Source organism: Podarcis bocagei (genome assembly GCF_964188305.1).
Source record: "Podarcis bocagei genome assembly, chromosome: 5".
In the NCBI taxonomy this organism is placed as follows: domain Eukaryota; kingdom Metazoa; phylum Chordata; class Lepidosauria; order Squamata; family Lacertidae; genus Podarcis; species Podarcis bocagei.
In genome coordinates, this window is record NC_138129.1 from 52,510,697 (window position 1) to 52,538,422 (window position 27,726).

The 27,726-nt window shown below is 39.7% G+C and overlaps 1 protein-coding gene across 9 annotated transcripts in view; it reads left to right on the forward strand.

Annotated features, from left to right (window-relative positions):
- Nucleotides 1-27,726, forward strand: part of ST3GAL3 (ST3 beta-galactoside alpha-2,3-sialyltransferase 3) — a 183,425-nt gene that overhangs the window by 96,867 nt on the left and 58,832 nt on the right. For all 9 annotated transcript variants that reach the window (XR_014008460.1, XM_081195244.1, XM_081195245.1 and 6 more), the window contains 4 exons: nucleotides 12,531-12,625; nucleotides 22,163-22,226; nucleotides 25,227-25,322; nucleotides 26,472-26,658. Coding sequence is in view for 8 of the 9 variants with exons in the window: in XM_081195244.1 (XP_081051370.1) it covers nucleotides 12,531-12,625; nucleotides 22,163-22,226; nucleotides 25,227-25,322; nucleotides 26,472-26,658 (442 nt within the window). In the remaining variant the exon portion in view is untranslated. The remainder of the gene's footprint in view (nucleotides 1-12,530; nucleotides 12,626-22,162; nucleotides 22,227-25,226; nucleotides 25,323-26,471; nucleotides 26,659-27,726) is intronic.

Consider the following 27,726-nt stretch of genomic DNA (forward strand, 5'->3'; position numbering starts at 1 on the left):
ATGAAACTTCCCAGTACTAATAACAGATTTGGCCAGAGAGGTTTTTGTTACTTCTCTCTCAGGATAAAATCACATGAGTGTGAATCTTTATGTCATTTGTTATCAAGTCTAAACCTTAATATATAGAGGCAAATGTCATCAATGATGCAGTTCCTGTGACAGCAATTATATGGGGTTTAGAGCTATTTCTACTACTGTTCCATGCTGTTTGGACTTTAGGTTCAAAACATCTTTCAGCTTCTCTTCCTGCTGCATCAGAGCAATAGCAAACAGAGGTTCCTTTAAAACAAACACTATGGCAGTGGTTACCTAGCCTTCTCCTTTTGCTAGCTTCTACCTTATGTGGTTCCCCCCACCCCCAAAGAGGAATACTCAGTAGCAACCACTGAATTCTACTGAAACCAGAACAATTATTATGGTTTCCCTACATCCTTATTGTCCTTTCACTCTGTTTCTTTCTCATGAGATAAATGGAACAACAAACAAAGCAGTAGCAGCAACCATAGTGCACCACTGTCTGTCTGGCATGCTCTGACTGCTGCAACTACAACATGAGCTCTCATGCTTTAGTGGAGAGGTGCACTTGACATCTTGGAAGCATTTTTTTATTTGTTGCAAATGAATTTTGTGTTGATGTTGTAAACCACCCTTTGGTCTCTTGATGAGGAACAGTGTATCAATTTTAAAAAAAATAATGGTGGTGGTGGTGATGATGATGATAAATAAAGATATGGCGTTTAATTGAATTTTTAAGCTCATTTGTGATCTTGTGTGCGTATTAAGAATCTAAAATATTTGAGGTTTTCTGCTTTTTTATTGTAATTTTGACATTTATTACCAGAAATATGAAATACACCAATGCTGCCTCAGTTTTCTACAAGACTGTTAATGTCACCTTTCTGGATGCTTGTTACTGAATAATTTCATAATAATTGTTGCTTAAATTTAAATATTCACTGGAAATTACTGAGAAGTTCTAGATCATTAATGTGAGCTGATGCCAAATACCACTTGGATTTGTTAAAAATGGTTTAAGAGGAAATTTAAGCTGAAGTGGGGCGTTATAAAGATCCATAAACAAACCCAGATGCTTCCTGGTGCGCTAGGTGAATGCTTGTTTTTAGCCAACAAGCACTAAGAAAACCTGCTGGAAGTACTTTGCATTGCTAGTGACCAATCTCTCTTTCAAAGCCTCATGGGAACAATGTATTTCAGTTCCAATAAGAAAGATGGCCAGTGTTATCAGATGTTTTATTACTCTCTCTCTCTCTTTTCTCCTCTTTTAATCCCCCCCCCTTTTGCTTTGATACTATGGAAAATGTCTGCTGGACAGGCATTTTTGGAAAAGATTTCCAATGACTCCCTTAAAATGTTCCATGGGATTAATTATATAAGGCATTTGGAATCTTTTAAAGCTATCAATTGCAATTGAATCATTACAACTTCTGATACATCTCTTTTTAATATGAGCTTTACGTTCAGATCAGCTGACATCTTTTTGGTTATTTCAGCTGCACAATAAAGAATCTTTTAAAGCTTCCCGTGAGGGGCTAGCAGTAGCTCAATGTTGCCTAAGTATTTCCATTGTACTCTCCTTATTTTTGCTGCAAAGCTTCTGGAAGTGTCAACTTTTGGCCTGCAATGTTGTAGGACTGGTTTTTGCTTGAAGAGTGATTTAAATTATGAAGAGGCCAGTTGAAACATTTTTAGCAAAGAAAACAACATATTATCACTTTCCACATCCATACAAAGCCTGAGAGAGAGAGAATCAGCTTGGGTTGCCAATAGCTGACTGGTTAAAGCAACTAGGTTTATAGGATGACCACTTTAAGGTATGGGATGGGAGGTGAACCAATCCCACCACTTCCGGTCCTAAAAAACAGAACTGAGAAAATGATGATGTAGGTTTTCTTTAACTGGTTAGGAAATGGCAGGGCAGGGATAGTGATAATATGTTGTGGAGGGATGAGCTATAGTAGAAACATAAGCTGAAGAGGGCAATGCAAAAAAACTGATGGCAAAAAGTGGGATATAATAATGATGATGGTGATGATAACAATAATTTTATTATTTATACCTGCCCATCTGGCTGAGGTATAAGCCATCTGAGTGGCTTACAGCAGAATATTAAAATACAATGATTCATTAAAAGCTTCCCTAAACAGGGCTGCCTTCAGATGTCTTCTAAAAGTCTGATACTGTAGTTGTTTATTTCTTTGACATCTGATGGGAGTGCATTCCACAGGGCGGGCGCCACTCCCGAGAAGGCCCTCTGCCTGGTTCCCTGTAACTTCGCTTCTCGCAGTGAGGGAACGGTCAGAAGTCCCTTGGCGCTGGACTTATTAAATAAGCAGTGGTCTGCCTGCAAGTACCATTGTTACAACTGTCAGTACCTTCCTGCAGATGCATACAGACACAGATGCATGGATGGATTTGGTCCTGGGATTGTTAATGACCCATTTAGAGTCTGAGCGCTTTATAAGCAGCTTGCAGCACCATTAATAAGGGACACTCATATTGAAATGTAAGTGTGATACTGTACCTAAAAACATGTGTCAGAAATACTGTCACTATTCACTGAGGATCTGTGTATTGTCAAATTTAGTTTTCAAACTAGCTGCTTGCATATAGCAAGATGATGATGATGATGATGATTTAAAAAGGGGTGCTTTATAGTGAGCTATGGGAAATTTGGGGGGGGGGTGGATCTGAAACTAAAAGCATTACTGTATTATTTGGCTCCAGCTGCCAAGTGGCTATAATTCATTTCTAAAAACCATACCTTCTGCATAAGAGGCTTGCATGTGTACAACTTTCTAAGTTGCCAGAAGGTATTATAATCTCACTGCTTTACAGCTGACTGGAGGCAAAAGCCTTTAATTTTGCAAGGACCACATTTTAAATCTGGCACTTAAAGGTATTATTTCCATTCTGCCGTCTTTGTGGCTTTCAGGCTTTTAGTAAGTTGACTAAGCATTTTGATATATTTTCTGTCAAATCTCAGTTAATAATTGAAATTTTAATTTAATTCAATTTAAAAGTCAAGCCCAACTGAATTTTTACTACAGCCCTAGTGGTAGCTTTCTGTAGGAAATGGGATGTAGTACAGTTCAGGGAGTAAGAAATAAAGTCCAAGAAAGCAAGAAAATCCTGAGAGAGAGGAGTTCTTTGTAGGTCTCATACAGATAACAGATTCCATATATGGTTTTTCATTCTCTTTCCTTCTGCTTTTCCATACAAGCCAAAGAGGTGGCAAAATCATGTATTTCTATGTAAAAATACCACAAAGTGATGGATTCTTGAGAGTAATTACTGACCCAGCAAAGCAGAGTGGAGGCTTTTGGCTTGGTGAGCACAAGTGAAAACTATGATGCTTTCTTACAAAGTGAGGGCCATGTGTTTTACTGCAAACAGCAACTGAGACACAAAACTGATGTGGAATATTTGGTATTTGTTGGCTACAATGCTTTAGGTTGCTTAGAATCAGATGGTGCCTGCTGCATATTTGAGTCATGCTAGTGTTGTGGAAGATTGGTTTCATCAATTCTTCTAAGCAATGTATTTCAATCATTTCATTTACCGGTAGATGTCATGCAGATTTACCTGCAAGCAGAGAGTCTTCCTGCTGTGATGAGGGTTTTCCTACAGTCTGTGCCTACCACAATTCCCTGCCTTCGGTCCTGAAGCAATACATGTACAGCCTCCAGATTGAATGCAGATTGTCTCTTTTTACCTCTTTCCCCCATGCTTCAGGTCAGGTGGGATGCTTGCTTGTTTTTTCTCTTACTCTCAAGTACTTTTGCATCTTCATGTGAACAAGTACGTGGCACTCCTTAAAGAAGATGTCTTAACGTTTTTAAACTCTTGGAAAGCAATTCTGAAAAGAGGGGTGGTAGTTTCATGATTGACTCAAGGGCCAACCAATCAAATCTAGCTTCTGCTCCTTACAGTGTGGTAGGAGGGAACAGTTTCACTTACCTCATTCTGGGAGAGAGGATTGTACATATATGCCACAGATATAGTAAGTGCACTTCTGCAAGAGCCTCATAGAAAAAATATCAAATCAAATCAATCTTTATTACGGTCCAGAGACCCCAGCAATCGTTACAAAGCAATGCACCATTCATACAGCCTACCTCCAGGTTAAACAAGCATTTTGTTGAAAAGATAGGGATCATTGGTTCTTGCAACCACCGATAAAAACGTTGCCACTGCTAATGTTCTAGCGTTTGTCCTGTCTTCCAATAGGAACCTGACATAGTGAGCCTCTGATTTTCCCGGGAAAGGTACCAGCAAGGGTAATAGAAAAAATATGTATATCTGTATGCACTTCTAATTGAATCCATTTCCCCTTCTCCCTCAACCAATATACGTTAGTACCTAATCAAGTGAGCATCCCCAAAATAAATATGGGCATAAGATTTTTGGCTCTTGCTTCTGAAGCACAAAATAATGGAGCGAGCTGTAATTTTTTATTGGACCAGTTCTTTCTGACTGTTAATTGTGTGCTAGACTTAAGCTTTATAAAGTAGTTGTTCAGGTTCAAGGAGAAGAGCTGAGTTTTATACAAATAAGAATGATTAGGATTAAGCTGTGTTCCAGCCATTCTGAGAAGTTACAGTTTCATTTGCAAAATGTTGAATCAATACATTTGCTTTTTTGAGAACAAATACTGGGGAAAACTTGCCAAGAGAACAGGGCTTTTCTTCTTCCTGCAACATGCTATTGAGATTCTTTTCTCCACCATCTGCTGAGAAAGCAATGTACTGAATGGGTTGATCTTAATCCCCTTTCCACAAGCTCTGGATGAGATAACCAATAGAAAATCACTAGGGTGGCAGTGAGAAATGGTTGAATTACATGAGCCAAGACTTGCCCTTCATCAGCCTTTGCAACATTGAATGGAATCCTGGAACACTCTTCTCAAGATGCATGCTGCAGCTACTTCTTTTGGGTGGTTTGAATTGGAGACAGTGCAGGAAGCCAAGAGGTATATCCTGGGAATTGCCTGCAGCATTGCGAAAGTTGTTGAACTGCAGCTTTAGTATGCACATTGCAGCCACATTGTATGACAGCCCATTTCCCTTAGCCACCTTGTCTTTCACGGGCTGTGCTTAATGAAGGAGAAGGTATCCTGCAGGAGGCTGTGGATGTGCCCATACAGTGGTACCTCGGGTTACAGACGCTTCAGGTTACATACGCTTCAGATTACAGACTCCGCTAACCCAGAAGTAGTACCTCGGGTTAAGAACTTTGCTTCAGGATGAGAACAGAAATTGTGCTCCGGCGGCACAGCAGCAGCAGGAGGCCCCATTAGCTAAAGTGGTGCGTCAGGTTAAGAACAGTTTCAGGTTAAGAACAGACCTCTGGAACGGATTAAGTATGTAACCAGAGGTACCACTGTATTTTGTTTACAACCAATACATGGTGAAAGCCTGCACTAGATTCTTCATTATTCAGAAAGCCTCCTTTCTCCTACCAATGTCTATGCAGAAGGCTACATTTATGCTTCCCTGTATTTAATGCTCAGAGAGTGCAGCTACACTTTTTTAAAGCTGTTATTTCTTTTTAATTTTGCATATTTGCAAAAGCATTTGGCATACTCCTCAACAGCTAGCTTTCTAAATCCCCAGCCTATCTCTGATCCATTTAGGGGAAACCGAAACTGTGCTTAAGGGTTTGTTTCAGAGCCTTTTGCCTCTCTTCCAACATGGCAGTTTCTCATGTATCTATCTCACATGTATTATTTCTAAAAGCTGTTCTTATAAAGAGGTTTTACAAGCTTACTCTTGATTTGGTAAAATATCTGTTTATATAATTTTTCTTTTAAAAATTTGTCCCCTCAGGATCTCAGGAGGGGTGTTTATATTAAACAGCATTTATGTAAATCAGTATGATTATAGAACATGTTGGTTTGCTGATAATTTCAGAGTCAGAAAGCAGTGGAACAGACAGAAAAATACATGGACAGCCCTGTGTCTGACAAGTCCTGTGCGTGGCGTAGGTTGAGAAGACTGTTTAGAAAAGAGTAGTTATTTTTGGCATTTTCTTCGTGTTGTGGACAGAGTCGGGAACTGTTGTTTCTAGGAAATTCTGACATTAGGTTTAAAGATGGAAAGGCCTGTTGTGAAACAACATTGGACTTTGTTTAATTCATTGCAAGTGGAATTCCTGTTAAGTGTAATAGAAGAGTGCTATCTGGAATAGTTTCCTGCCTAGATTGCCATAGAAGTAATTAATATAGGCTTTGCAGTTCCCAAGTAATGGCTTTTTGGGGAGGAGCTCTAGTACATAGTGTACAAAATGCACTTAAAACGGGTGACAGGACTGCCTTTGAAGTACTTGAACACATGCTCCCCTTCCCCAGCGACATGAAATTGAGTTTACAGAGAAACAAACTGTATCTCTTGAACCAAATGAATTATTCTGCTTTGATTCCCAAAACAGTTTAGATGTGTATGGTTTGTGACAGGACTTGGTGGTGATAAGATGGCAGTACCATCTGAACAGAGGCAGGGCTAGTTTTCAAGTGCTTGTCACTTAAAAGGTTAGATTAATAGTGCCTATGTCTTGGAGTGGTACAATGAATGGCTCAAGATATGGGGGTGCAGCAGGTATATTGTACCCCTGCCTGTGGTCAAAACAGGGCCTGGGACCTCAGAAAACATTTGCATATATTGTATGAAGACTAGCATTTACATTTTGTGTAAGCCTACATAAAACACCATGATATTTCTTCTCCCAGAGCATAGGTTAACTTCAACTTTGTGTTTGGGCTTAATTATTAACACCAGAGTAGGAGGGAACACAAGACCCCTTGACTTGCATATGTCATTCTATGCAAGTCTAGTATTATATCCAAACCAGGCCTTTGACTGCTTTCAAGTTCTCTGCTAGTGAGACATAAGATTGGCTTGTAACAATAAATTGTAATCTACAAACTGTAAAGTACCTTACCCAGTTTGGATGTAATGGTGAAATCTGATTACCGTATTTTTTGCCCTATAAGACTCACTTTTTCCCTCCTAAAAAGTAAGGGGAAATGTATGTGCATCTTATGGAGTGAATGCAGGCCGCGCAGCTATCCTAGAAGCCAGAACAGCAAGAGGGATTGCTGTGCAGCGATCCCTCTTGTTGTTCTGGCATCTGAGATTCAGAATATTTTTTTTCTTGTTTTCCTCCTCCAAAAACTAGGTGCGTCTTATGGTCTGGTGCATCTTATAGAGCGAAAAATACGGTACTTTATTAACAAGCAGATGCTTCTGATCTCCTCCTTGCAGCCGTTCCATTGAAAGATGTGGGAGCATGTAAACCTAGGTTTGCTTCTATTCACATAGCACTTTGATGTAACTACCATATGCAAAGTAGACCTGATATCAACCTTATTAGATCCTTAAGCAATTTTAAAAGTTTTGTGGACCTGTTAATACTTTTCTACAAAAATCAGAATTTATTTTAGCCTTAGTGGCAATGATTATAAATTATTTTTAGAGCAGTTTTGAAAAACAGCACATGATTACTGCAGCAGGGAGAGAACAGGAAAAGGTTTGCATAGTGAAGGATACAGCCACATGAAGCAGTGGTTTATTTTTATTTTCACAGTAAGAGCTAAACTAGGAAATTATTTAAATTTGATGGCCATCACCAATCCGTGTCTCTTTCCCTTGTCTCGTGGTGACATCTAGCTGAAGCAGATGTGTGATGTAATGCCATCGTGACCAGCATTTCTCAGTCCCTGTTCCATTTCATTTACCACTTCATTGACTGCTAAATGTAAGTGGTGAGTGAAATACTAAATGTGATGCCTCTTCAAGCATCTCCTTCAGCTAGAGGTTAACAAGAGACAAAGAATCATGGATTAGCATGGCCATGTGTTTCAGATAATGTCTACCTCTGGCCCTGAATAAAGCTAGTAATATATTGGCTCTGATTCAGGCTCTGTCAGTGTTTAAGTTGCTAAGAATTATATCGCTGGCACTTACTTATTAGATTGTTGTTTATTTCTTGTATCTGTGGATAGTGATGCTGAAAACTGCATTCTTCTTTCTGCTGGACATAATCCCCCATCCAATATACAACCATCAGCATTCTGCTTTCTTAGTATAATCACTGCAGTTAAGACTGCTACCTGCGGAACCTGTTTGATGCCAGCTAATATTGTAAACAGTGTCCAGCAATGGACTTTCCTCCCTCCTCTTCCTTTCATGCTTGCTTGTACTAAGGAAATTTGATCAACATGAAGCTTTGGCTGTCTGGCTGCTGTTACTATGTGTGAGACAGGGGTGGGAGAGAAAGGGAGACATACCAGCATACCTGTGACAAAAGAGCATGTGCATAGATATGCAGACTGAGAATTCACTCACTACTTTATGCTTCCTTTTTGCAAATTGTAAGCAGTAAAATCCTTCAGATTTTGCTTACCTTCTTTGTGTTTCAGAATACCCCGAAACTGCACCCCCTTGGCTCACTCATACTAGAAGCCTTGAGTGCTCCAGTAGGTTTATGGATCAGCTCTACCGCACTCCAAAAATAGTAATTCAGCCCAGCTGCTTTCAGAGTAATATGTTAAATACAAAAAATGACACTAACGTAGTGGTAATGATTAGACTTTATACCAATTTCTTTCAAACTGTTCCTAATATTCTGCTTCTCATTCGTAGGCAGACCACAATAATGTGATTGCATTGAAAATGTCACGTGAAAGGCGGTTTCTGTCTAAATTAAGTTCCAAAATACATAATAAAAAGTGTCTTAAAATGTGACGACTTGTCTGTATTCATTGTGAAAAATGGCAAAAGGACTTAATTTTGCAGCCAGCTGTGTCCTAGAAAGATTTCATTATATTATACTTGTATTGCACGGCAGCAACTTGTCATGCTCTCTTGTTTGTTACCAAGACATTCACAATACTTAGCCAGGCTGTAACGGCAAGCTAATGTGTGTCTGTGTCCAATACTCTGAATGGTCAAAAGCTGTTCTTGTCCCTGGTCCTGGGTGCTGTACTTGGCAGAGAGAAGTGACTCTCACATGAAAGTCAAAATAGAAATATATTTTGGGTCAAACTGGGCTCTGAAAGACATTTCTCTCTTGTAGTCATTAATCTCCAAAAAAACAAGCTTTGGAACTAAGCCAGCTCATATTATCCAAAGCTCATATTATCCCTCATATGGCAAAATACACAATACATTACTTGGACTTGATCAGACCAATTCCCTGTTCCCCATTTTTCTCCACTACTGGTTTAAAAATATGTGAGCAATATAAATTTAAATTCAGTCAGAGTTGTTGTTTCTCTTTATAAATATCCTAAAATTGTCACTTCCAACAGCTTTCTAGAGCATCCATAAGGGAAGACCTCTGTAAATAGAGACATGTTTCCATAGCAAAAAACCCAAGTGCTGCTCTGGTTTTGTTTTCAGTTTAAAACTTCAGTGTGTTTTTTTGGCCCTTGAATCCAGGCATCTGTGTGACAGCTGGCTTTGATGGGCGTCTTCTTCCCTTTAATATTCAGAAGACTAAAAAGGATGAAGTTCTTACGGTGGTGTGAACAGCCAGTTGATGGTATGACTACAGTTGTGATAATGGTGAAGGTCTGATGTGGCACCCTCCAGGATTTGGGCAAGCTACCAAAATACACTTGGAGAAACAGGCCGTGTAAGAAGACAAATGAAACCTAGAAAAGGATGACTAAAGTGACTATCTGGCTCTCAAACAAACAAAAAATCATTACTAACAACCACGAGAGTGTATCTGAAAGGATTTTTCATGATGGGGGATATAAATTATTAATTAAACAAATAAATTTCACAAAAATTTAAGTACTCTTTTATTCCGTATACCAGCTCTTCTTAAAATTAGCACTTCCTATAAGTAACATCTGTTTAAGAGAAAGTGAGTGTGCTCTTGATTATTCTTGTTATGTTTTGTCAAATTCTTACTGCCCATTTTATTTCTAAGTCTTGTCCTCTTGTGCCGGATTTAGTAGATGTGGTTGAGCCTGAACTAGGTGGAGCTCATTGTGTTGCCAAAGAAAATAAGTTGTCTCTCTGTGTGTTTTAGAAAACTGATTTTGGAGATTATACACATTGTTTGTAAGCTTTATAGGCCTGTCTGCACATATTTTGCTTCTATTAGTTTGGTATGCTACATTTTTATACAGTATTATGAATTTTGTGTCTGCTTTATTTGAATTAAACTGTGTATCTGAAACAATATATTGATTTTGAAAACTTATATTAAATATACTAATTAATTTTCAGAAGAAAAATAAATCTCGTCAGTGGCATCTCTGGAGGTTTTTCCAGAGTCTAATAGTTTATTAGCTTGTACACAGATATTGAATTTGCTGCTGTTGTTTACTTTCAAAAGAGCACAAGAAGCAATTTCCCTCCCCTGCAGTTTTTCCATGACCTTCTAGACCAGTGGTTCCCAATCTTTACAAGTAAATGGACCCCCTTTTAACCATGAAGATGTTGCAGATTTGCACATACTAATTGTTGCAATTTTAGGCTCCATAAATTAGGAAAATAAATAATGACAGCAAACTATTATGAACTCAGTAACCTTAGATGAGATAGAGATTTGATCTGATTCATCAGGGCTCTTCTTGTATCAACACAACTGTGCATAAGGAAAAATTGAAACAGGTGCATATTTTATACCGCTGCAGCACTTAAGATGGAGAAACAGAAACACTTCTGAAATACTGTCTTCTGCACTATTTTCAAACCTGCGTGTCTTTTCATCATAGCATGGCCATCTCCTTGTCCTCTGACTGCACTCCTATGCACTTATTTTGAGGATCCCAAATCAAACGTTATGCAGGGGATTTGCTCAGAAATTGGAAAAGGACAAAAGATGAAAAAGATTTATTGACATGTTAATTGACATGTTTATGAGATTGAGGGGAGGGGAGATTAAACACTTATATGGTATTTCTGCTTGGTGAAAATGAGAGCAAATGTGAGCATAGAGAAGAAAGAGAAAATGGCAGGAGGAATGGAAAGGTCAGGATTGAGTTCACTGTTTCTTTTTCTTTGCAAAAATTCACTGCTGCAGCATAGCCCATTATCTTTCTCCTCCCTCTGAAACAGACACACACATACAGATACACACACACACACACACACACACACACAGCAGCTGCCACTTCTGGGGCAAAATAAGTTGGCCCCAGTGACCATGCATTGGTAACCACAAGCTTGGACTACTTTAATGTGCTCTGTTTGGGGTTGCCTTTATGGCTGGCAGTGTGGCTAATTGTTAATTGAGACAGTTTACTATGAGCATGTAACACTACTTATAAAAGTATGCACCTGGGCCAGTTTTAAGGTTTTAGCTATAAAGCCCTAAACAGCATGGGGCAGGGTTATCTGAGGGAATGCCTTCTCTCATATAATCCTGCCTGATCACTAAAATATTCCAACAATGCCCTCCTGGTTGTTCCTCAGCCTGCAGAGGTCCATCTCCTAAGAAATGGTGTTGTGGTGCCCAGTCTATAGAACAACCCTTCCACTGAGATAAGGCAAGTGCCTACTGTTAATGGTTTTCAGGACTTGGTAATTCCCCCAGTCCTTTTATTTTCCAGCCACACTGTGTGATGTCTCCTACCAGCCTCTTCTGTTTTGAATGAGATTAGTATACTACTACTCATGCATTATCTTGTTGTAATCCTTACAACAACTCTGTAAAGTTTAATATTATCCACATGATGCACTTAGGAGGCTGAGAAGGGTGACTTGCTGAAGACTACGTAGTAAGTTCATGACAGAAGTGACATTTGAATGGAGGATTTGTGGCTCAACTGTTTTAGCCTCTGCGCCACACCAGTTCTGAGTATTAGATTTAGAAGCAGTAATTTTCTTTTGATTTAGTTTTCAAGTCAACTGAATGGCATGTTGTATATTCAGTTTTTGTATCCAAATTAGGCTTGAAAGATTGTTATGCAGTGCTTTGCTAGAACTGGTGGTATAGTGTATAGGAATACTGTATGTTCTGAACTGTATGATTACAGTCGTATCTTGGATCCCGAACGCCTTGCGAGTCAAATGTTTTGGCTCCCGAATGCCACAAGCCCAGAAGTGAGTGTTCTGGTTAGCAAACTTTCTTTGGAACCTGAATGTCCAACGTGGCTTCCTGCAGCCAATTGGAAGCTGCACCTTGGTTTCCAAACGTTTTGGAAGTCGAACGGACTTCTGGAATGGATTCCGTTCAACTTCCAAGGTACGACTCTATTGGTTTTCTTTGTGTAGCTTCTGCTTGGGTATGTGGATGCTATCATCATGAACTCTGAATTGCATATTTGGAATAGCTTATGCTGGAAAGCTTTTTGCATCCTTTTCAGGGGCATTCCTAAGATTAAAAGAGCCACAGGTTCCCTGACTCCTTTTTCTCTGTTTGATTTGCCCCCTATCATTGCTGGCTGCTGAGTCACATAGTTTTACAATTTGCACTTAGGTAATAAAACCTTTTCTCTTCATTGAGTTCCTCCCCACTTTTTAAAAAAGCTTCTGCTTCATTATATTTTTCAGGTTCTCAAAGCCAGCACCAATGTTTTTGGATGATTCCTTCAGAAAGTGGGCACGAATCCGGGACTTTGTACCTCCTTTTGGAATTAAAGGACAAGGTAGGATAGGAGTTCATTTACCATAGCTCGAATGCCCTGCTGAAGTACAAAAATAGAAGGTGCCTGTAGTTAAACATACTCTGTGTGTCTATGGTATCTGCCACTTGTGGACTTCAACTGCTAACGAGCCCCATCAGCAGTAACCCTATGGAAGGACTTCCACTTGAGCAACAGGGCTCCCCCTATTTCCCTCCACATGACCCTGTGGCCCCTGAAACTGGCTCTGAAATAATCACGTGGTAAGTTGAAATGCTTGTGTAGACAGAACGTTTGTAATTGTGTGATGTTGAATTCTACATTCTTGAGTGGGGACTAGGACACCACCAGGTGGATATTGTTACCCTCTACTCGACTGAGAGGCAGAGCTTTGACTAGATGCCAGGCCCTCCCCTTCCTTGAGGAGCAGTTCATTTTTCTGCCTCACTTGAGCGTTCACCTATTTTCACTGTGCATTTCTGGCCTCATTTGAAATTCACTGTCTGGTTAGAAGAACGTGTGGATGTTGTACTGTTATTCTGAGTTCCTATCAACACTATTTTTAGTTCTGCCTGATTACCGGTTGGCTTGCTTCTTTGCAAACTGAGCTTTCCCACCTCAAAAATTCCTTCCTACTTCCTCCTTCAAGCATATCAAGACATTTAACAGCCCTCCACAAGCTCTGCTGCTATACTTTAAGAATTAATTGTACAGCTGATTACCCTAAGAATTAATTGGAAAATTAATTATCCTTTTAAAAATAGAACTGATTACCAGTTAAAGAAAGTTGATCCTGACTCTGTGATTACCCATACCTATTGACTCTGACCGTGTGAATTAATTACCTAAAGTGGCATAGCTTTGTACTTTGATCCTTTTGTAGCCACTTTGGAAAGATCAATAAGTAGGATGCAGACCATGGCAAACTTGAAATTAATTCTGCATCTCAGAAATTACATTACTTGCCTGCATTATTTGTGAATATTGGGATTATTTGGCCCATATTGTAAGACTTCAGTTCATGATACTGGGTATACCATAAAGTGATCCTAGAATTGCGCTTCATGAGGTCTTGTGTATTGTTAGATATGATTTAATTAACACTGTGCATGGGGAACTGGTAACAGTCTCACTGTAGCATCTGTTTTCACACTGCAGTAGGAGCGGGACTGAGTGTAAATAAATCTGCTCTATATGAGGCAATATATATTATTATTCATATAATGACATTAGTTTCCCTAATAAGGAGAGGGTCTTGGAAGCATGAGCTTGCTATTCTTATAGTCCTTGTACCTAGTATAAGGAGGAATTTGTTCACCCTTTCCCTATCATTGTACCAGACCCAGTCAGTGTAGATGTAATAAGCTGTATACATTGTTCTTCTCTTATGCTTCCCTCTTAGCAAAGCGGATGATTAAATACAGCTGTGCAAATTGTCCAGAAATAGAAACTCTTCATTCACTACAAGAGATTTGCACCATTCTGCTGGCTTTCAAGGTGTGCAGATACAGAGAGGAATACAGGTCTTTGTACTAGGTGGTTTTAGGTCTCGGAAGCAGCTGATCAAGTCTTTTGCCAAGTAGAATCAAAATGGAGAACCTCAGCACAGGATGACTGAATATATTTGGCAGTCTTTGCTTTGCATTTCCAGGTTGCTGCCAGCTTGTGTCACCACTACAGTGTTATGTAAATCCAGGGTTTTATGTTGGATTTTCTTCAGTTAAAAACAGAAACTGCCATTACTTAAATGGCTGGGAGCTGAAGCAATGGGAGCAAAACAACTGAATGGATTGTTTAATGCCCTCATGGGACAGAACTTTGTGCCAGGATTCAGTCCAAGGCAGTTTGTATATGTGGGAGGGAAGAATTATTACTCTCTGTAAACTGGTGAGCCTAATGGCTGTGCTGACAGGCTAGGAGCGTGAGAGAGGTAAATGGCAACCTTCTCGCATCACACGTCACTGGGATTCTTACATCAGCTTTTTCTGCTTATCCCAGGGGATGCATTGGGGATGAATAATAGTGACCTGATGATGGGATCAGCACCTCATTAAGGTCTTCAGTCAGGGCTAGTCTGGTGCCAGTTGAAAGGAGACTGCAAGAAGAAGTTGCTGGTGCTTGCCAGAACTACAGCAACTGGAGAAATTGGGCGATGCTTGAGAAGAGGATGTGCCAGTTTAGCATCAGAGGGCAGCTAATCCTTCATAAAGACCCTACCTTTGTCAAGGAAGTGTATGGCATACCATGAGAAGTGCTTGGTGCAAATGTTCAGGAGCTTCAGTCTGCTTGTCAGCTGTTTGATTTGAAATGGCAAGGGGGATTAACTTGCTTTGTTCTGTGAACTTGGGATCACCCTGGCTGTGATGTACGTAGTCTGCACAGTAACATTTTAAAGTTTCAAGCTGTTGTACCAGACTGTTTTAGTCAGTGAGTTGTTTGTCAAACTGATTCCTAGAGTTCTTCTTCTATGCCTTTTCTGGGTTGGCTTCACCAAGAAGCAAGCTAACCAAAACTTTAGTGTTGAGATTCGACCAGGTTTCATACCACTAGACTACAGTATATTTTATAATTATTAATAAGCATGGTTGGTTTCAACATAGCAATTTGTTACAAATGTCACACCTGCCATAAATTCTTAAGTTATTTACTCAAATGCAAAAACAAGCAATAGAAAAAACCTTATTTATTTATATAACAAAGTTGATATGCTGCTTAATCAGCAAAAACTTATTTGCCATAAAACTATGTAAAATAATGTCTGAGAAGGCACACATTATGAAAATGTCATGTCAGAATTCTTCACCTATGTGAATTTTCTGGAACAGCTCTTGCTGGCTCCTGATCATGGGATTGTCCTAGAAAAATCTGTGTGGATGACCAATTTTAACTTCACATTTTTCACATATATGCCTACATTCCTGTGGAGGCAAGTGTTACGTCAAAGTGTTTGCTTTTATGAGCTCTGCAGGGTAGAAAGCTATGCATGCACAGTTGGAAGTATTGACCTCCAGGGCATACTGGAACAAGCACATCTGAGCACTACCAAACACAATCTATGCCATTCCCTTCCCTAAACATTCTTTTAGCTGCATAGCAGTCTCTTTTCACATCTGGCATGCTGATATAAATAATACTTTATCTCTGTTGATAAAATACAGATGCATGCTGACATCAAAATTCAAATTTGCACTGAACCAAACTATCTGTCTTTACACCTCCTTCTTGGCTTCTTGCCCAGATCTGTGTCTGGAGGAGCTGAAGTTCAGAGAGCAGGAGTTCTTTCCCATTTTCACTCCCTCATCAACCTCCTGTGTTCATTGAGAACCTTTTTTCAGTCTGCTGTGTTATGGTAACTATTCTACATTAACACGATGAGGTTCAGCAGTCTGTTTCTTTCATGAATGGATCTCTTGCTATCTACAGAGGTTTTAGGGTGCAACTTCCTCCATCTTCTAATGAAAACAATTGTCAAAGAGCATAAATAAAACACTGTATCCTTTCCAGTTAACCTGCCCATGCATAAGATTTACATGAGAGACCCTTCTATAGGTGCCTTCCACCTTCAGAAATTTAGGCAAGTGGCAAATAGGTAAAGAATAACAATTGGAGCACCAACACCGAAAATCCCCTTCACTTGTTTCCCACTTGCCTAAATCTCTGTGGTGGGTAGGCGGGGGCAAACAAACAAACAAACAGTTTAACCATATTGAATGGTTGGGGGCTAAGGAAGGGGTGGTGCTTGTGAGTGTTGCTTTGTTTATTGTTTGCTTATTGCTAATGTTGTTTATTACTGCTAAGGTGTGTTGATTTTGTTTTCCTAATATGTTTTATGGAATACTAACATATTCTATGATTCCCCCCTCCTTTTTTCTAGGTATAATGTACTTGCATATATTTTTCTGTGACATAAGTCACTAGGAAGCTCTTGAGTAACAAGTGACTAATAAGTTTAAATAATAATAATAGTAATAATATATTACATCTTTCCTCCAAGAAGCTGGTGGTTCATGTCCCCCCCCCACTTTATCCTCACAAGAACCCTGTGAAGTAGATTTGATTAGGAAGGCTTGCCTTGCATGTAGTCACCCAATGAGCTTCATGGCCAAGTGAAGATTTGATCCTGGTTTTTTATGTCATAGTGTGATGTAGCCAAAGTGTTTTGTTCCACTTTGGTTGGCCTTGTACTCTGTGGGATAGGAATCCCATGAATATTGATTGGCACTTCCCAAGAGAACAGAGAGCCTTCTAAAATTACTCAAAGAGAGGAGGAAAAATAGATGCAGCACCCTTATCTGAGAGTTACCCTTTTCTTAGTTATGATGAACCTAAAAGTATGCATTTCGGATGAGATGAGGCCTTAGCTGGAACCCACATATCTTCATTGGCCTTTTTTTCCACCAAAGCTTCCATTGAAACCCCTTTGAAGTTTTTCCTAATACCCAAGACTCTGGAAATAGCTTGCATGCCCCTGGCAAAAATCCTAGAAGCTTGAGGATCAAGAATAATACCCCCTAAGGAATCAGAAAAGCAAAAGTATGTTCCATGTACAGCTGGATGTTGCTCAACATCCAATTTTGATGTCTTTCCACATGTGTTACAGCTCATCTACATAGTTTTCTGTGGTCCTGATTTATTGCTATTATGCTAATCTAGGAATTTAAGAAGTTAAAACCCTCAGAGCAGGTACATCATAAACTGGGTGTGCCCTGCATTGGTATCATGTATCTGGTTATGAAAACTGCATATATTACTCCAGAGCAAAGCATCCTACATCTGATTGCATTCATTTGAAGAGCAGCTATGTGGCACTGGATATCTTTGTGCCATGACTGCTTTGTTTTCTCACAATATGAACTCTGACTTCAGTTGTACTCATCAGCTGTGTGCTCCTTTTGCAGAGTTGTGAGTCACAAAGTGCTGAACATGACCTAGAGAAGGCTGATCTATACCAGAATCCTGCAGCAGGTACCTTGGTTTTAAGTTGCTAAGGCAGGGTCAAGCAAGGTCAGGTAGGTCAGGACCTGGGACAGCTCACAGTGCAAATTCCCAGGAACAGTTGAGATTGTTCTGCCAAAAGATCTGCTATTTGTAGTGCAGATTTAGATATCATACACACCATGCATTTCTCCCGCCCCCAAGAATCCTGGGAACTGTAGTTTCTCCCTTACAGAGCTACAATTCCCAGCACCCTTAGCAAGCTATAGTTCCCAGGATTCTTGAAGGGTATGTGTGTTTTAAATGCACTTGAAATGTATGGTGGTTATGCAGCCTTAGTTATATATCAGAAAAAGAATTGTTACAGGGTTGAGAGATCTGTGTCTGCATTCCGTATCTTCACCCATCCTCTCTTTACTTGCTGCAACATACTCTTGCATTTCTTAGGCTGTAAGAATCCCATAGTTTCTTGCTGCTTTCTTACATCTCCAGCATTCCAACAAAATGTCTCTTGGCTAAATTTGTAGCATATAAAAGCAGCAGTGCTAACCTTGTGGTCTAGATTTTCCTAGCACAAATATTACCAGCTTTCCTAGCACCTGACAACATTGTTACACCTTGACTTGTGTCTCACAAACCTGTTCTAGGAGCCTCCCATGTAAAGTCAAATTAATGGCATGTGTGCAGGTGTCAGATGATCATTGCCAGAGAAGTTCTGCTCAGGTGAATTTTTCAAATAGAGACCAATGGGAGATAAAATACTAAAATTCACTTTTTCTCATTGCTTACTGTTTTGGAACATTTTTTTAAATGAAAGACACTATATAAACTTAGATGGAGCTGACTCATGTGGCAAACTGACCAAACTTGCTTGGAACACTGCATCCCATCCGTGCTTGTTGATCCCTGAAGTGGATGCTGAGTCATTAAGCCCAGTGGCTGTTTATTTAGCCTTAATGTAGAAGACGAGTGAGAACAGCACATTGTAGACAGGAAGCTGAGTATTCTTTGGAGGGGAATTTGTATGGTTTGGACCTCTGGCAGAATCTCTGCTTTGTTCGGGGTAGGTTGGCTTTAGATGAGTGCAACAGGATGCACCAAGAATTTTACTAGGATCATTTTGAGATCTAGATCTATTACAAACCTGCATAGTTAGAAAGCTGGAAAAAGACCTTGTTACTTGGGAATAACTCATACTAAATAAGCTGGGGCCAACCTGGTTTGTAAAAAAATATTAACTGTGTTATTATCTGTTCAGTCAGCTCCCTGAGCACTAAGGAATCAGTATTCTTATGTGCATGTCAGCATTTCATAACAGTTTATTTTGCTATGGTGCTATCCTCCATTGCAATACATTAACTTATAGAAGTTGGCATATATGAAAACATAAAACAAAAATGTACAAATCCATTAGATAGCTATTGAAAGCCACTATAATTTCCTTAGGAGAGTTCCCCCCCCCACCCCTGAATTTTATTCCACTAATACAAGAGGTACACCAATTTTTGGCGGCTTCTTCTGCGCTAGAGCCTTGAGATTTACTAGCCTGAACCAGTCATAAAAAGTGGAGCAGGGCTAGTTGAAATTATATGCTGTCTCCTACAATGAGTCATACATTGGGATACACAGTTTACATAAGTTACTGCTTCACAGGATGTTCAACTGAAAATAGTGCTCAGAACACTTTCCCTTCTCCCCCTCCATTTTCAAAAGAAAAAAAAAACCTACTTAAGGAAGAGCACGCCTCAATGGAACTTTATTCTGAGTGAAATGCATAGGCTTATACTCTCATTGTCTTCTTTCCCATCCATTATTCATCTTTAAATGAAAAGTCTGGCCTCTACCATTTTAGTAGGGAGCTCCAGCTAAGGTGGGGAGTTGTAAAAGGTTTGCAACATTAGGAGGAAATAGCCTTATGCCAAGTCAGATTTTTTCTCTTCTTCCTCCCCTCTCCCATTTACCATGCTGCTTGATAAAAGCTGCCTCCACTCAGGATATACACTCTTCACAGCCCTTCAAGCAGCCACAATTCTTTACTTTACTGTCTAATGATAGATAGATCTTGTAATCTTTGCATATTATATATTATCTGCCTTTTCCATTAACTTGCATAATTCTGCTTTCATAGTGTAAGTCTTTCCCTTGTTTAAATGTGGTTTGCAAAGCCAAACTCCTAACTCTTCTGCACCTTTTAACTTGTTGAAAAGCTCAGTACCTGATAGTCTTGCCTCCTTATAGTCATAATTTTCGCAGTAGCTATTTGCAGTTGTCCCAGTTCTGAATTATAAGTAACCAAAACATACAGTATTTTTTTAACGACGTTTATATGCCAATTTTCTGCCCACACACAACCAAGGCAGTCTGCAGATTCCACCTTTTTGGCACAATATAGAAATCCAGTCTTTAGTATTGTGGCACATACCTTTTGGAACTCCTTCTTGTTAAATATATGTCACATACTGAAGACAGGCACCGTCACCATTGTCTTTTTGGCACATACTGAAGACCTTTCTTTCCAAACAAGTCTTTTGAGTAAAGATCTTTCCCAGACTGCATCTGTATTGGAATTGTTTTTAGATGCTTTAATTGTTTTATTGCTTATGTGATCACTGCCCTGGACTCCTTTGGGAGGAAGAGTGGAATATACATCTAAAATACTACAACTACTAATGCTTTGTAGACCTACCTGCTACCTAAATGTGAAGTGAAAGAAAATTAAGAAGAGAATCACCCATTCAGATATATTCACTTGTTATGGAAAGCACCAATTTTGAGTTGAAACAATTTATTTTTATTTATAAAAATTTTACAATAGTGTCCAAACCTACTTTTTAAAATTAAGGAGGTAGCATTATTTTGAGAATGCACAAAAGAAAAAAAAATACCTCCAGTGAGAGCAGGATCCAGTACACGATACTCCTGATTTAGTGCTATGTCATGCATCACTTCTGGTTCTTGATTAAAATGAGCTCTTTATTGTTTACTATAGTATCATGTTCCAAAAGCAGGTTCGGTGCTGAAAAGTCATGTGTACATCTTTAATAGCCAATCTAAACTAAACATTGTAGCAGTCGTCACAACTTTGTAAGGTTTGGCAGTTAGGCATTGGTTGAACTTGTGTTGGGGGAGGTGAGGTGTGGCCATCACCTGCCCCTCCAATATTAAGGGTATTCCATTAAAGGAATCTGGGGGTGTGGATCTTGTCCGAAGCCCAGGGAGGGGCTAAGGCCATGCCATGACCCCATCGGGAACCCAGGGGGAGCTCGAGTTGATTTTCATCAATGGGACTCCCCCTATTGGTGGTTGACCCTTACAAGACTCCCTGCATGGCAGGCAGGAGTCAGATACAGTGGTGCCCCGCAAGACGAATGCCTCGCAAGACGGAAAACTCGCTAGACGAAAGAGTTTTCCGTTTTGGAGGTGCTTCGCAAAACGAATTTCCTATGGGCTTGCTTCACAAGACGACAATGTCTTGCGAGTTCCTGCTGGTTTTTTTTTTCCTTTCCCCCCCTTTTTCTAAGCCGCTAAGCCGCTTATCAGCTGATCCGATCAGCAGATAAGCCGCTAATAGCGCTAATAGCGCTAATCCGCTAATCCTTCAATGGGCTTGCTTCGCAAGACGAAAAAACCGCTAGACGAAGAGAATCACAGAACAGATTCTTTTCGTTTTGCGAGGCACCACTGTATAGTCGGGTCAATTCCAATGCCTAAGCCAATACCAGTCACATTCTGTAACCAATAAAGTTGTGGCCAAAATTTGCCCAATAACCATTAACCTAATATCTGTGTCCTTGTGTCTTATTCATCATTGGGGGGGGGTGACCTCGGGGTCTTGACATGCAAACAGATTCAGTGCTGAAAAGTCATGTGTACATCTTGAATAGCCAATCTAAACTTGAGTTTGTAGTACATCTGTACAAGAGTTGGAGCCCAATGCTCTGGTTATGGTATAGAGGTGGGTGTCTACAAATCTGCCTGTCTCTAGATTGCCACATTGCTGTTTGCTCCCTGGCTCAGTAGATAGAAACCACATTAATCTACCAGGGGCTGCCTGTAACTGCACTACATAGGGTGGCATCTAATGTTGTGGAGTTGACTTATGGCATACTTGCCAAAATGGTTTGCCGCCCTTGATTGCACTGAATAGACCTGTTGCACATATGAGTAATGCAAGTAGCTCCCTCCTTATATGTAGAAAGTGCTGCAGGTCTTTAGTGAAAGCAATGTGGTTTATTGTTCAGGATATCCACTTGGTACACATCAGAAAGAGAAGCAAAGAGGGAAGACACTATATGTAACAAAGAAACAATGGAGAAATAGATTCTCAAAGGTGCCTGTGTTTATTGAAGCTCAGAAATATAATTTTATTTTTCAGAGTCAATCTGAATTTTTAGCTCTAGGACATTCCTGAATCAAAATAATGTGCTATAACATACAACCTAAAGAATGTATTTATGTAATGTTTGTTGCCCTTTGTCTAATTTCTAATTGTTATGCTGTAACTTAAATATACCAGTGCAAATTCATTCATTAATCATCTTGGTCCCTGAAGTCTTTGTACATCAATACTATTGGGGGGGGGGGGATGAAGCAAGCTAACCCTTCTAATGTATTTTTTCTTAACAGATAATCTGATCAAAGCCATCTTGTCAGCAACCAAAGATTATCGTCTTACTCCAGCCCTTGATAGGTGAGTAGATTCTTTTGGGAGACTGAAGGAGCCCCTGGGAGTTGCTGGCCATTAATAAACAGCCTCCCTATGGGCTCTTGGCTTTGGAATAAAATGAGGAGCTGGGAGTGATGCTCCTGTTCCAATCCATGGGGTCTATAAAATAGTGTTTTTGACAGCTTCAGAAATTTTATTCTCTAGTGTTACCGCAATCTGCTTGATTCCCTACATTTCAAAATAAATAACTGACAATCTTTCAACAAATGCATTAACTTGTCACAACCTCCCCCAAGGTATCATTGTAAGGCAGCAGAATTGCACAGTGTTTATTCAGACAAATATAAGGTTCAGCTTGTTCTCACTAACAGCTCCTCTTCTAAACCCTATGTTTATAGCTGTGGGGCAGTGGAGCTGATAGCAAGACTGATTATGGAAATTTTTACCTGGCTTTTGGAGGCATGAGCTGTTAATGCACATATTCATGGGAGCAGCAAACTTGGATGTAGTGGCGGACATGTTCATTTGTTCCCCCTCCTCCAATGTTTTGCTTTTAATATAGAACATTCTTCACTAATATATTGGCACATGGTGGAACCTCACACCTATTGTTGTTGTCTAATACTAGCTTAGCACAAAATTCTTGCTGTTTTCCTTTGCCTCAATTTCTTCTACTGAGCTTTGTACCTCACTAAACATATTTTACATTCTGAACTGGCAAGAAAAAAATGAGATAATTCTGTTCTGGGTCACCTGTCATAACCCATAGTTTAAAACAAACAGTGGTTTAGTGTGAACAGGCTGCATGTCCCATTTCTACTGCTGCAGTTCCATGGATGAACCAAACCAGAATCTGGCATGTTGTGTTGCTCACACCCAGGAAAACCACAAGTGGTAACCAAGGTTTGTTCTTGGCTTACCGCTTGTGATTTGTTTGGAAGAAAGAAGCCACAATCCTTGGTAGAGATTAAACTGATGGAAGGGAAAGAGATAAGAGAGACTTGAGGAAGTATGCAAGGAATTAAGGCTACACAGAGATTAAAGGTTAAATATGGAGTTCTACAGAGCAGAGTAGAGTTAACCCATCCTAAAATCAGACAATTTTAAATAAATACTTTTCCAAGCTTTTAGACAAGTCATTTTCATTCTCCTTTCCATTGAGTTACCTTAAAATAGTAAAATAGAAGAATAATAGTCCATTTTTATACAGACTGGATATGAGAATGAGTTAAATCAAGATTGCAGATCACTGTATATACTTGAAATATTACAGAAGTGAGGTGATAGTATTGTAGTTTTCAGTTGAAGCAAGAAGTGTTACTCTTGTTCTTGAACAAAAAATTCAATCAGTATCTCATCTTGTCTAGGAGCATTTCCAAGTGTCTGTCTTACTTCTGATGTGACAACTTTATGGAAATGTGGTCTGGTTTACAGACAGCCTACTATTGTGCTGTACTTTCTGCTTCAGTTGTGGTACTCCTTTGAGGCAGTTTTCAGTGTTTTTCTACACATCTTTGTATTTATGGTATCCCAGAGCATTCCTACTCTCCTGTTTCACATTGTTGGGGCCACTAAATGTAACCACAAATCATATGGTATTTGGGACCTAGTTTCCAAAGTTGTACTCAACAATACACAATATTTTTAATGTATGTAGGACTTTACAGAGCAATAAGTGGGAGGAAGAAGGAGAAGGAGTGAAATTAAGGAAGTGGCTTGTGTAGTACATAGACAGTTTTTACTCATCCTTCAGCCTCCAATTCCTGTTGGCAATTACTGTACTTTTCTGTGTACAAGACGAGGGTTTTTTACTTGAAAGCAATGTAAAAAAATCAGGGGTCGTCTTATACATGAGTAGTGCAGAGGAGGGATGTGCGCAGCCACAAGCAGGAGCTTGTGTGCGGCGATTGGGTGGGTGAGTTGTGCTGCGGCAAGGGCTGCCATGGATTGGCTGCAACTGTGATTGTCAGCATTTTTCAGTCGTTTGATTTATTCTCGGCATTCCTCCCACCCCCCAAAAAAAGCTCAACACCTCTGGGCCATCTCCCCCCATTTTCTCCCCCCCCCATAGTCTTATACATGGGGACGTGTTATACACGGAAAAATAAGACAATTCTTAAAATTACAATGCTCTTATTATGTCCTTGAAAGAGGATGTAAAAAGGAGCCTTTGAATGTAGTCTCTTTGACTTCTCCTGAACTACAGGAAGCACTGATGAGGAAATGTTGAAGGATCTGGATTGGGAATTTTATCTTGTATAAAAGGAGGACAGCATGGGACAATAATGCTTTTATATTATTTATTTCATTTATGTCCCAATTTTCCTCCAGTGATCTCAAAGTGGCATACAACCCCCCCTTCCACTATATCCTCACAACATCCTAGTGAGGTAGGCTAAGTGAAGGGAAAGTGACTGGCCCATTGTATGTAACAGGGAGTGAAGCAAAGTGTACCATCCAGTCCATTGAGCAGCGGACAAGAGGAAATTGGATTAAACACAGATCCAGGTCTAATGTCAAAGTGAATAGTAAAATAAAGGGAAGAGAATCGCACTAGGAATTCTAACATGATTTTAACCAACAATCTACAACTGTCATTTTCCTCTTAAGGATTGTTTATTTGGGACCTTTCTCTGCATATTTTCCTGTGCATAGATAAATGGTATTTAATTAAGCAGTTACTATTCTTCTGTGCAAACAAAATCTGCACTTAGTTTCACTGTTTAACTCTTCCCTTGCAGTTGTTTCATTATGAAAAGAAACATTTTGTTAGCTATTTAAATGCAGTGATTTCATCTTGAGCCAATAAGCCTAAGTAGATATGGTGAGAACATTTCCTCCTTTTGCTACCTGTGTTGCTATGCTCCCTGTATTATAAATTGTCAGAGTTTGTTACTGCAAGTTAATAGAGTACAGCCTCCTGATTATACTTACAGTGCCTGAATTGGATCTTGACCAGGAGGAGCTCTGTGCTTGTGGATTTCACTGTTTACCCAACTGCCCTTATCTCTGCTTCCTTCCCAGTCTCAGTTGCCGGAGATGTGTTATTGTGGGAAATGGTGGCATTCTAGCAAACAAGTCACTGGGTTTGAAAATCGATGACTACGACATTGTTATCAGGTGAGTTGTCCGCACAGGGGAGAGGAAGAGGTGTTCTATAATTATTTTCCTACTATATGCAGTAGAGGTTTGCAGCACCTCTGGCCCTGTCAGATTCCAGTGTCCTTGGCACAATATGCCTCACATAAAAGACTAAGGCTGGAATTAGAAGGTATGGCAGATGTGGGGCTGCTGCTAAAAACAGCAGCTTATTGTTTCATTCTCTTCCGCTTCCACAGTAGCAACTAATAATACGTGGTGTGACATAAAATCATCTCATTCTGAGTTGCAAAGAGCTAATGAAATGTCGTGGGGAAACCTGGGGCACACTGGCAAGATGTTAAATGTTTTTCATTATCGGGGAGGCATAGGAGGATGTGGGACTACTGCTTTTCAGAACAGCCATTCTGATATTGTCTAGTCCTGAACTATAAAGAGATAGAGACCCAGTTGCCAGTTTCTTGGTTTCCTGTCGGATGGAAATTGTGGTGCAATGGTGACATCACTTCATATGCCGAGTACCCAAGGGCATTCAAGGAGCTCCTTTTCCAGAGTTGGATACCTAAAATTTTCATCTTCAAGTGCTTAGGGATGCTCTGGTTTGTGGACAACTAGTTTCAGTTTATAAGGCAGTCTTGCTAGCACTACCTCATGAGCACGATTATACCACAAACTAAACTGTAGGTGAAAAGTTCTGTGCACTCATGCTTTGTGATAAGCTTTGATGATAAATATCGGCCCACGCCATAGTCCTAGTAGAGAATAACTACTTACCAGCAGTTCAATTTGTTCTAGGAAAAATCAAGATAGTGTAGATGGATGAGAATGGTCACTAATAACTTCCTTTATATTTGTATTGAGAATAGTGGCTGGCTCTTTATTTGAGTGCTTAGCTTCTCACTTTGGCCTGTGGAAGAATCAGGAAACACTAAATTCTGAAATTCTTGGTTGCTCAGTCAGGTCTAATTGATCATCTCTTTATACACATTAACTCCAGAAGTTGGATGCAAGCAGTTTTAACTGTTTCACTGGCAGTTACGAGCTCTCAGCATATTTGCTCATGTCTGACTTTTGTTTAATTTTATAGTTTCTATCCTGTGTTTTTGCTACCATTTCAAACTGAACTCTGGTGTAAATGCAACTGCCCGCTCTTCTCTGAACTCTCTGTAGGCTGAACTCTGCTCCAGTGAAAGGCTTTGAAAAGGATGTTGGTGGCAAGACAACAATGCGAATAACATACCCAGAAGGGGCCATCCAGAAACCAGAGCAATATGAAAAGGATTCCCTCTTTGTGCTGGCAGGGTTCAAGTGGCAGGATTTCAAGTGGCTGAAGTACATTGTTTACAAGGAAAAAGTGGTAAGAGTTACTCCGGAGAAGAACTCCTGGTATTTCCTGACTTTTTGCTTGTAGCTATCAGTGCTGTGCTTACATTTCTTGCACAGCTCTGTTTCTGTGGAATGCATCCTTTCCATTTGCCTTTCGAAATAATAAAATGGGCTTCAGAATGCCTTTCTAATCTCAAATGACCCTGAGTTTGAACACTGACAAAATGAAGCAGAAATGTGGGGTTTGAGGCATGTAATAAATAAATAATTTAAAATGGCAGTGTAAGAACAACATATCTTTGTAGGCTGCTTGTTATTGATAAAAACAAGGCTGATAAATTAATCCAATATTCAAGGCAAATAAATTCAAACAAAATAGGAAAATTATTTGGGGGATAAACTAGGCTATCTAGAAGCACCTCATATCCCAGCAGAATACAGTCTGCTCAGCCCATCGATAAACATATTCAATGGAGGACTTTAACGAGTGTTTGAGGTAAGAACACTCCAGTCAGGCTGCTATTCCTTTTCAGGTTATTTTTGGTCTCACATACCTGTTTCATTCTGGCCTTTTTTAGCGGCTTGAGACATAAGCTGTACTGTAAGCATGGAACACATTTTTTCATAGGTTGAGAATCCAGTGTGGGGTAGTGGAACCCTGGGAGTCTAGGGTTCAAATCCCCACTCAGCCATGCTCACTGAGTGATCATGAAACAGTTACTGCCTCTCAGCCTAACCTACCTCTTAGAGTTGCTGTGGGGCTTAAATGTTGAGAGGGAGAACCATGTCCACCATCCACAGCTACTTAGAGAAAAAAATGAATATAAATGCAATAAGTTAACAAACATTAGGGATAACCATGTTTCTAGTTTGGAAGTGTCAGCATTGTCTCATCTTTTCTATTGGAAAAGGTGGCAGCAGAAAGATACTTAAAAATGCAGATTGCCAAACTTAGCTCAGACACTTTTCAAATAACTGGGCAGCCCTGATTCATACATGCAATGCTATTTAGTTGGTTGGATTCAAATACACTTCCTTACCTCAATAAAATGATTTCATCTGTAGGAAACTCTCCTTGAACATCTGGTTCATGTTGGTA